This window comes from Nannobrachium achirus (genome assembly GCF_963921795.1).
Source record: "Nannobrachium achirus genome assembly, chromosome: 10".
Classification (NCBI taxonomy): Eukaryota; Metazoa; Chordata; class Actinopteri; order Myctophiformes; family Myctophidae; genus Nannobrachium; species Nannobrachium achirus.
Window position 1 is genome coordinate 10,122,968 of NC_137819.1, and position 12,057 is coordinate 10,135,024.

The 12,057-nt window shown below is 41.3% G+C and overlaps 1 protein-coding gene across 1 annotated transcript; it reads right to left on the reverse strand.

The window, feature by feature from the left end:
* Nucleotides 1–250: 250 nt before the first annotated feature.
* Nucleotides 251–1,544, reverse strand: LOC308292797 (NLR family CARD domain-containing protein 3-like; the record flags this gene model as incomplete). Its single annotated transcript, XM_080735226.1, has 1 exon — nt 251–1,544. Exon 1 carries the CDS (start codon nt 1,412–1,414, stop codon nt 251–253), a length of 1,164 nt encoding a protein of 387 aa, XP_080591352.1. The 5' UTR covers nt 1,415–1,544.
* Nucleotides 1,545–12,057: the final 10,513 nt, after the last annotated feature.

Below are 12,057 nucleotides of genomic sequence, written 5' to 3' on the forward strand. Positions count from 1 at the left end.
AATTCTTTCCCAATAAACCAGACCTATAAAATATCCAAGGCATGCGACGATGCAAAGCATTGTAACTTGTAAGCCTGTAGACATTGTTTAACAAGTGACATCTATGAACTTGTACTACAGAGTGCTTTCACCACGGTGAAGGGGGTTTAATTACAGTATTATCAAAACCTTTGCATCTACCTTCAATTCTGATCAATTCTTATAGATTGAACTGTAATGGCAGATTGACTCTAGCCTAGGATGTTTCTATTCACTTGACTACCAACCTCGCCTTCCTGCAGTTCCTCACAGCTGGGATCAGTCTGTTTCGAAACTGCTTTGCTGTGTTGTATTTATTCACGTCCAACTCTTCCAGAACATCCTCAGACATCTGCAGCATGAAGGCCAGAGCTGAACATTGGCTTCCAGACAGTTTCTTCTTTGATCCGTTCTTTGACTTCAGGTACTTTTGCATCTCCTGATGTACTGAGTTGTCATTCATCTCCATCAAACAGTGGAAGATGTTGATACATCTGTCAGGGGAGGCATCGTCAGTGTTCATCCTCTTCAGATTCTTGATGGCTTTCTGGATCTCCTCTGGACTGAATTCTGTCTGATCCAATAGTCCTCCTAACAGACTCTGGTTGGACTCCAGTGAAAGGCCATGAAGGAATCGAACAAGTAAGTCCAGGTGGCCATTTTTACTCTTCAGGGATTTTTTCTTAGCAGCTTTCAGGAAGTCTGAGAGGGAGCTGTCACTGTTGTACTTTTTATCTTCCAGGAATGTCTCCAGTACCTTCATGTTCTTCTGTGTGAAACAGTGGAACAGGTAGACTGCAGCCAGAAACTCCTGGATGATCAGATGAACAAAGCTGTAGACGGTTTTCTGGAAGAGCACACACTCTCTTTTGAAGATCTTTGTACACACCCCTGAGTACAGTGAGGCTTCTTTCACATCAAGACCACACTCTTCCAGGTCTTCTTGGTAGAACATGATGCTACTTTTCTCCAGATGTTCAAATGCCAGCCTTCCCAGCTTCAGAAGAACGTCCTTGTCAGTCTCTGTGAGGTGCTGTTGATTAACTTCATCTGTCTCACCATACTTCTGCTTCTTTCTCTTTGTCTGAACCAACAGGAAGCGGCAGCACATCTCAGTCAGGGTCTTGGGCAGCTGTCCTATCGTGTGTGTCATCAACATGTCCAGCAGAATGGTAGCAATGATCCAACAGAAGAGTGGGATGTGACACATGATGTAGAGGGTCCTTGATGTCTTCAAGTGTGAGAGGATTCTGTCGGCCAGCTTCTCTTCACTGACTCTGTTCTTTAAAGTCTCCTCCTTCTGGGGGTCTGGGCTGGTCTGTTCCTCATCACTGAATCTGTTCCTAAAGTACATCTCCTTCTGGGGGTCCGTGAACCCGCGTACTTCGGTCACCATGTCAACATATTCAGGAGGGATCTGATTGGCTGCTGCAGGTCTGGTGGTTATCCAGAGGAGGGCTGAGGGGAGCAGATTCCCCTCGATGAGGTTTGTCAACAAAGCATCCACTGATGATGTCACTGTGACATCAGAAACACTGTTATTTTGGAAGTGGAATGAAGACCTGCTTTCATCCAGACCATCAAAGATGAAGCCAACCTTCCAGGCAGCGAGCTGCTCTGCTGTGACTTTCTTTAATGTTGGGTGGAATTCATGGATCAGTGAGAGAAGACTGTACTGCTCATCTCTGACCAAGTTCAGCTCCCGGAATGAGAAGGGAATCAGGAGATCTATATCTTGATTTTCCAAACCTCTTGCCCAGTCCAGAATGAACTTACGCACAGAGAAGGTTTTTCCAATGCCAGCGATGCCCTTGGTCAGAACTCTTCTGATGGGTGTCTCTCTGCCAGGGCGGGGTTTAAAGATGTCACAGCAGTTGATTGGTTCGTCATGGAAGGTCTTCATGTTGGAAGCTGTCTCAAGCTGTATCACCTCATGTTGCCTATTAACCCCTTCACTCTCTCCCTGTGAGATGTAGAGCTCTGTGTAGGTGCTGGTGAGGGAGGTTCCAGACTCTTCTGTCATGTGGTCTTTCACTTCATCAAGACTCTCCAAACTGACCTTATAATCCTTCAAATCACTCTGCGGACTGACATCTGAAATGAGAGAAAAGAAGACATTAACATTCAAGTTAATATATAATTTTGCATCTTTACATTACTAATTAAATGCCCTTCAGAAAATATGCAATTTGCTAAGAAAAACAGCTAAAAGTAACAAGACAATATCAGTTGTTTTTGTTTTTGAGTTAATAGTTGGTTGTTTAGCTTCATTATTTGCACTTAGGCACTAACACTAATTTAAACATGTTGTCTGCTTTGATTTCTGAAATGTAAGCATTCCAATTTATTAATATGAATTTGTAATTAGTGCAAATTATATCCAGTCTTACATTGTCCAGGTGTGGTGTGACTGGGTGTCTTCAGTCCAGGTGTGGTTCTGGATCTCTTGGACGCCTGCTCTGTCACAACACAACCACTCCTCTTCCTCTCTCTGTGGAGATGAATAGACAACTTATTATGAATATAGTCAATGACATATCAATACAAATAAATACATATCAATATCACTCCACTCCATATCAATTTCACTCCACCTGAAATATACTTAATATAAGTATGCAAACACAAATGACAGCAACCGATCTGCATACTACAAACACATGGTCCAGTTGTACATTGTAAACATGCAACATGTTTTCATCAAACTGTCCATTGTTCAAATTTGCTTCCATAATGACAACAATCAGACAGATCACTTTGTCATGTTATAGTGTTATTGTATAGGAGGATTGACATACTGTGTGTGTGGAGGTCCAGGTTCACTGAAGTTAGGAGGATATCCTTTAGACCGATCACTCTTCATAGACACACAGCTGGGTGTTGGAGACTCTGCTCTGTGACTTCTAGAATCATACAAATGTTTATACATTTATCATGTGAATTAAAAAAAGTGGTGAATTTGAGCATGTGTGTGTCTAGGCTGCACAAGCCTATGTGTGTCTTCTCGATCTGTTCCTGTTTTTATAGTTTAAAAATCCAGCCACGCACTGGCACCGTTGTACTAATGAAATATAACTCCGGCCAAGCACCGTTGTACTAAAGAAACATTGTGTGTGTGTGTGTGTGTGTGTGTGTGTGTGTGTGTGTGTGTGTGTGTGTGTGTGTGTGTGTGTGTGTGTGTGTGTGTGTGTGTGTATCGGTTGCTCAACAGCGCCACTTGGTGACCCAGGCCTGCATTGCAGCTATTTGTACTCTATGACAGGGTTGAGGACAGGGAGACACACAAACTAGTTTGTAGGGAGCTGCTTCACCACTCCAAAAACTGTGTATGTGTGAGTGTGAGTGTGAGTGTGAGTGTGAGTGTGTGTGTGTGTGTGTGTGTGTGTGTGTGTGTGTGTGTGTGTGTGTGTGTGTGCGTGTGCGTGTGCGCGTGTGTGCATGCATGCGTGTGCGTATGTATGAAGTGGGATGAAATGTTTACAAAAAAGGATGCTGATAGTTAATGTCTTGCGCCCATAATGTTTGTACAGAACCAGAGTGGGAACAGAACCCATGGAAATGACATGTGACCCCATAAGCCAGTTTGCGTCATCTTGGATATCTCACGTTGCATTGTGGGTAAGCGCAAAGCAATCTGGGAGTAAATGGGTCCATGACATCCATGAGCGTCTCAGCTGCTTGGGATATGCTTTGAGTGTACGCGTCTTTGCTGTCTACGTGCTGAACGTTTTATGTTATAGCGCTGCACTTCTTCCACTTTATCACAGATAGGATCTGTTTCTGTTTTTATAGTTAACTAAATAATATCTCTCTACTCATGCAGACTCAGAGGGCTTGCCAAAACAAAACTGAATAAATGGGCACGAGTGAACTGCTTGTGCGATGCAGTCACACTGTAGCCTACCAATTCATATATGATTTGGGCTTTTACATCTCATTCAACCTTACTATGCAAACATCATGTTTTGTTTTGTTAATTTTATGTCATGATTGCGCAAGCCACTTGCCTGCATTGTGTCACTAACTTTCACCACTTGGCACTTAATCCATTGCTGTGATCAGACAGTCACTGTGCTTACTCATATCCACGTGATTCCACGACCCATAGAAGAACCCATGGGTCCCTGTTTTCTTATCGTCAACTCGGTCTGGCTTGGTTCAGATCACACCCGGTTCTGTTTGTCATAACAGTAAACCTAAACCCCCGACCCGTACACAGCACTGATTAACTGAAGAAAATGTGCATCGAGCCTTCACCGTACAACGGTGTTTTTGCATATCTAAATGGCAGACATACAAGCTCACAACCTGGCACTTTGCGATGTGTTGTGAGCCTGTAGCTCTGATATTTACAGCGTGCCACACCATCGGACAAGCAAATAGGCTGATCTATAAGTGCGAGCAGCAGCAAGCTATCAGGAACTAAACCAGTTACATTGTCCGATCACGATAAAAACTTTAATCATTATGATTTAATGGTTTTAATGGTTCTACTTTATCCAAATAATAATAGGCTTAAATGATAAAATAGCCTAATAACAGCATTTTCCCAGCCGGCCACAGTGGCCGGTGGTTATATTATCGTCCAATTAAACATTTTAACAGTCAATAGCCGGTAAATACCAGCTAACAGAAACTCTGGTTGGTAGATCATTCCACATTCTGGAGGCATCATAGCGGTAGAACCAATTTGACCCCAGTTTTGAAACTGAGTTCAGTGGGTTCAGTGTGTCTCCTTCTGGTGTTGTGCCAGTGTGTGTCTTTTACGCTACTGAAGTAGTTATTAATCTTATAAGAGAATCCTACACACCAGAATTCCAAATTGTCTTACTTTGTGTTTGAAGGTCCAGGTTCATTACTGAAGTTCATAGGGAAATCCATAGACTGATCACTCTTCATAGACACACAGCTGGGTGTTGGAGACTCTGCTCTGTGGTGAAGACTTCTGGAATCACACAAATGTTTATGAAATACAGTTTGCTGCACAGATATGATGGAGTCCTGTCGGGAGCTACAGACCACTAGGTGGCGATCCCAACTTGTCTGTGATGGTTTTTGGAGATCTTACCTTACATCATAGCAAAAATCAAAAACTAGTTACCAAGTGCACAATTGTTATGATTTTTTACATTTTTATATGCATTTTAAGCTCCCGGCAGCCATCCTTGACACCATCTTGAAAATGATGCCTTTCCAGACGTTATTCTTTCCTAAGGTTTTAGTATGTTATTTTGCCTACCCAATAGTATCAGAATCCATTGAGAATTTTCTTTTAGCTATTATTTGGGGTTTCAACCATAAACTGATCTCTATATAATATTTGATTCATTGCAAACAGACCACTAGGGGACAAGGATGCTGATAGTTAATGTCTTGTGTCCATAATGTTTGTACAGAATCAGACTGATAGTTAATGTCTTGTGTCCATAATGTTTGTACAGAACTAGACTGGGAACAGAACCCATGTAAATGACATGTGACACCATGACTGTCCAAAATGACATGAGAATAAGTAGAACAGAGAGCATATCTCCACCAGGCCGGGTTGACTACAGTTTCAGTCTTTGTCCGATGGTTCAAGACGTATAGGCCAGAATGTAAAGTGTGATGTTACAGCGCCACCATGAAAATATTACCATATTGCAAGGATTGGCTTTCTTGACCTATTGGCAGTGTGTACAATACATTTAGTTAGGTAAAATTAGCCGAAAGTTAAACCAATCTGGGAACTAAATCAAAATCAATATCTTTCTTCACAAATGTGTTCATAAAGGTGTCAACTATCACCTCTGAACTTGCTCAATCACAACTCCCTTGGGGAACTTTGTGGGAACCAATCAAAGTTGGGGGTATCGGGATACCCGGGCCTGGGATTAAAGGGGATAAAACGAAAAAAAGAAGAAAAAAAGCATATGGCGTGTGTAATTAGGGTATTTATGTGCTGCTGAATCCATTCCAACCATTAGTTTTCAGTTTAAATGACTCCTTGGCCATAAAATAGGCCTAATTGGCTAAGGCTTAGCCAATCATGTCATTCGAGTTCACCTGTGTCCTGTTAGTCCCTATGCTTAAACCCTTTTGAGTGTTCCTTGTCAGATTGTATCATGTTATCATGTGTGTCATGATGTGTGCTTACCCACCTGATCTTGAATAGTTTTCATGAATTCAAACCCTACTCCGACCATTTTTTTTATTGCCAATATTATGTCTCGTGGACACAAAAGGGTAGTTTGTTGTGGCCTATTTTAAGGCCTAATTACACACCTCATACGCTCATATTGGCCATTTTTTATTTTTTCCCCCTTTAATCCCAGGCCCACGGGGACTTTGATTGGCTCCCACAAAGTCCCCCAAGGGAGTTGTGATTGAGAAAGTTCAGAGGTGATAGTTGACACCTTTATGAACACATTTGTGAAGAAAGATATTGATTTTGATTTAGTTCCCAGATTGGTTTAACTTTCGGCAAATTTTACCTAACTAATTTGGCTCTTGCTAGATTAGCCTGAGCCAGACAGACAGAGACAGACAGACAGACAGACAGACAGACAGACAGACAGACAGACAGACAGACACTGGCATAGATAGCAATCAATCACTTCACCACTGAACACATTGTTGTGATTTGTACCACTTAATTCACAAAGTGAATGCTAACATAATAGCTAACGAATGAATACGAACATGTCTTGTTTTATAGTCATTTGAACATCTCTGCCGTCTGGCCAAAAACAGAAATGTCAAAAGTCATTTAAAAAAAAAGAAAAAAAAGGAAGGAGAAAAAAAGGAAACATCCTGCTCAAGTGCAGTTAGGTTTTGGCACTTTATCAAGTTATAGTCTTATATATTGTATAGGAGGACATACTGTGTTTATACATTCAGCATGTGAATGAAACAGACATTTTATTTATATGAAGTATGAGAGAGTCACATTTTGGGGGTTTTGGCTCTTCAATGCTGAAACAGCAAAAAACCCTCCCTTGTCCGCTCCTTTTCATTACCATCCCGTCCCAATCCCAGGATTAATAATAAATACAAAATAAACCGACTCCCACCCCGCGGGAATCCCACAGGACCCACAGGAATCCAGATAAAATGTCATCCTCTAGTGCAGGGGTGGGCAACATCTCTCTCCAGGGGGCCATACTGACTTTGATAAAGTGAGTGAAGGGCCATGCATCGGACAATTGAAACTTGAAACACATAGTGCTGAATTAAGATAAAACTACATGAATTTGATAGACAAGACGGACAAACATATTGCCTATTTTCCGTGGTGTCTTTAAGGCTTAGGGAGGGGTTGTTTTTTATTGAGGGGTGTTACTGGAGGAAAATAGGGGAGGGTCATGCTATTTCAATTTCAGTCCTAGGGAGGGTCTGCTGATTTCACTTTGAATTCAAGGGAGGGCCATGCAATTTTTCAAAAGCAAACAATGGCTCCAGAGGTACAGGCACTTATGCAACCATTGTCAACAGCCTTCTGCTTCATTTAATGACAAACCCTGGGTGCCATCCCTGGAAACCCCACAGTCACTGCAGTTAGTGTGAATGAACTGAAGTGGCTGTGTTTATACTACAATGTATTTTCCTAAAACAATGGAGAGCTGTGTAAGGCAGCAACAATGGTTGTCAGAACTGTATCCCCCCTCCCTAAAGTAAAAAGTGAAAAGGTGCTAAAAAGAATTAACGACCGCTCGTTGAAAATGCGCATTTGACCCAGATTTGACGACAGGCAATCAACAGCACAAAATGAATGGCAGCAGTTACAAGCCTTCTCTGTGTTGTGCACATGTGTCAACTGTTTAATCTGTAACCTAGATGTCAAATAACCTGTTCTCAACCTGTGAGAACTTCTCACCTTTTATGTGATGTCCACGTTGACTTTTACACTAGCAGCACTATAGGCTACTCACTGTGTGTTACTTTAGTTTGGAGGGTGTGTTAGTTTATATTTGGAAATGTGTTTTTGGGATGAAGTGCAGCTGGGATCTCAATGCATTATATTAGCCTATTCATTATTGTTCATTGCTGCTGCCGCCCGCACCCGTTTTTAACCATAAAAAATCCTAATTATTTACAGTAAAAAAAGAAAGAAAGAAAAAAATCTCTGTTCTGTTCTCGCCACTGGTTAGGAATATAATAATATAGGTTTTATAGGCATAATTTTACTGTGGTAAATGCCATGTTGTAGGGGAGGGTCAATCTTTTTTATTTTAATGCTTGGGGAGGGTCACTGATTTTTTCCCCAATTGAGAGGGAGGGTCATGGCATTTTATAAAAGGGCTTATACATTTTCTCCAGTAACACCCCTCAATAAAAAACGACCCCTCCCTTATGAATTACTTTATAAATATGGATCCATGGCAGACTGTTTCACTGTTACATTATAAACATTTAACATTTGAGAATATACTGATGGAATATACTCAAATGATTCACACGCCTACGTATTAATTACTAATAATGAATTGGAGTTGAGTTAAATTGATTTCCCTAAAACATAATGCTGCCATTTAAGATGTAGATTTTACGGGGGTCATTTGGTTTTTCTTGAGGACTTCGAGGGCCGTATTGAGATGGTAAAAGGGCTGGGCCGTATGTTGCCCATGTGTGCTCAAGTGTGTGTGTGTGTGTGTGTGTGTGTGTGTGTGTGTGTGTGCGTGTGCGTGCGCGTGCGTGCGTGCGTGCGCGTGTGCGTGTGTGTGCGTGTGTGTGTGATTGTGAAATGTGATTCCATAATGACGACAGCAAGACAGATCACTTTGTCATGTTATAGTGTTATATATTGTATAGTAGGATTGACATACTGTGTGTGCGGAGGACCAGGTTCACTGAAATCAGGAGGAAGACCTCTAGACTTGTCACTCTTCATAGACACACAGCTGGGTGTTGGAGACTCTGCTCTGTGACTTCTGGAATCATACAAATGTTTATACATTCATCATGTGCAAATGGGATGAAATGTTTACAATAAAGGATGCTGATAGTTAATGTCTTGTGTCCATAATGTTTATACAGAACCAGACTGGGAACAGAAGAATGTAAATGACATGTGACACCATGACTGTCCAAAATTACATGAGAATAAGTAGAACAGAGAGGGAAAAAAGAAGAAGAAGAAAAAAAAAACATCCAGCTCAAGTGGAGTTATAAAATTTTGGCCGAAACACTTTTTTGGGAGATAAAGCAGTGTCTTTGCAGCACAATGAATAGGAGTCTATGGAAATTACACGCTTCATGATGACGTAATCGCTAAATGGAACACAGCACAGTGAGTCGCTTTCACCAGCGAGTCCCTTGGACTGCGCACTAATGTTATATAATATAAAAAATAACTAGTTCAGGGATGGCACTTACAGGGATTTATGAAAATAATAAAAATATATATACATATTTTCTTTTTATTCGCTGGTTTGGGCTGGACAGCGACGACACGTAACTTAGCATGAGATCACTTTGTCATGTTATAGTGTTATACAGTATATTGTATAGGAGGATTGACATACTGTGTGTGTGGAGGTCCAGGTTCACTGAAGTTAGGAGGACGTCCTTTAGACTTGTCACTCTTCACAGACACACAGCTGGGTGTTGGAGACTCTGCTCTGTGACTTCTGGAATCATACAAATGTTTATACTTCATCATGTGGATGAATCAGACATTTTATTTGTATGTAGTATGAGAGTAACATTATTGGGGGTTCTGGCTCTTCAATGTCAAAGATAGATAGATATTCCAGATATAAATGAAACTATAATTACATTATTCAATAGAATAGTGAACATTAAACTGCCATTACATTATTCAGTAAAATAGTGAAACTATCATTCATTACTCACCAACAAACACTGTGAAGGAAAATACTAGATTATCTACAAGCTCACAACAGCTTGGACATGTGACACTATGACTTTCCAAAATGTTATGAGAATAAGTAGAACAGAACGCATATCTCCACCAGGCCAGGTTGGCTATAGTTCATCAGGCTGGGATAGCGCCACCATGAAAATATAAACATAATGCAGGGATTTGACTTCCTTGGCCTATTGGCAGTGTGCACAAGACATTTGGCTCTTGCTAGATTAGCCATAGACAGAGAGACAGGCAGAGAGAAAGACAGACAGACAGACAGACAGACAGACAAACAGACAGACAGACAGACAGACGGCCTACATCCTGGCCTAGATAACAATCAATCACTTCACCACTGAACATATTGTTGTGATTTGTACCACTTCATTCACAAAGTGAACACTAACTTAATAGCTAACGACTGAATACAAACATGTCTTGTTTTATAGTCATTTGCAGCTAACTCCCAAAATGTCAAACATAATTTTTCAACAAAAGAAAACATCCAGCTCAAGTGGAGTGGAGTTAGCTGGTTTGGGCCGGACAGTGATGACGTAACTTAGCATGAGATCACTTTGTCATGTTATAGTGTTATACAGTATATTGTAGAGCAGGGGTTTTCAATCTTTTTTGACTCAGGTCACCCCTGTAAATAACTTTTTCATCCACGGCACCCCTGAATTACACTGTTAATGTTTAGAATCTTACACCCTATTGGAGAAATATCCGTTTCCATCAGAACTGACTGAAAATAACATTATACTTACTTGACGTTTAACCACTTGAACCCCAGCATGCCTATTCTGGGAGGAAGGTAGCCGATCTACAAGTAGCCGATCCAAAAATAGCCGATCTTCAAGCTCACAACGCGCCACAGCGTGACACGTTGCGCGCTTGTAGATCGTCTATTTTTGGTGAAGAGTGTTGTCGTAGAAAAATAACTCATCAAGTACAGTGCAAATCAGGTGTGTTTTACTAACATAGTGAAATGATATGATGATATTGATGAATTCCAAATATTATCAAATTATCTCGCGGCACCTCTGGACTGGCATCACGGCAGCCCAGGGTGCCCCGTCACCCACTTTAAAAACCCCTGTTGTAGAGGAGGATTGACATACTGTGTGTGTGGAGGTCCAGGTTCACTGAAGTTAAGAGGTTCTCCCATAGACCAGTCACTCTTCACAGAAACACAGCTGGGTGTTGGAGACTCTGCTCTGTGGATGTGATGTTTGTCAGCTTCCTCCTTCTTGCTCTCCATGTTGCTCTTTATTAAACCTGTCAATAAAATAGATCAGAAAACACAACATGCTAGATATGCATGACATTAACCATCAGCATCCTTTATTGTAGCATTTCAGCCATTTGCCCAGTGCCCTTTAACACGCACGCACGCACGCACGCACGCACACACACACACACACACACACACACACACACACACACACACACACACACACACACACACACACACACACACACACACACACACACACACACACACACACACACACACGAGGCAACAATATCACCAACATAATGCTGAGACTACAGTAGATGCAGATGCATGCAGTAGCTCTTGTCAACCAGCAGGGGTCCTACTAGACCACAGAGTAAAAGAGCAGGGAGACACATGTTGCAAGTTGCAACAACAGAACGCGTGGTCGGGTGCACCACTGAGGGAATAAGGGAATAGTTCTATCGTGTTAATAATAGGCCTACTATTAATTAACATACTCTACCATGGCTAAAATAATGTTTTATTCTATTAAACAAAGTTATGGACTGCAGCTTTGAGATGTCGAATGGTTCAGCAGTTTAATTAGGCCTACTTTAATATAGGCTTATTAATTATTTTCATGGTCGGATTATTTTGATTGTAGCCTAAAACTTTTCTTTGTAATATACTACAGTCACAAACAGTAAATACTCAAATGAACCATACCCTAGGCTACTGACAACGACACATCTTCTCCTAAATCACGTGGTTTACAGTAAACTGGTGAAGTAGTTCCACCATAGAGGAGGGGATAAAGTCTGTGCATGTTGTAGATCCGGTTTGTAACGGAAACACTGCGTGTATGCATGTGTGTCTATGCGCAGAAGGCCGGATACAGTAGGCGGGCTCTAGACCGGATGTTACTGTTAACTCACAATGGAAACCAACCAGGTTTCAGCCGTTTAGAAAGATC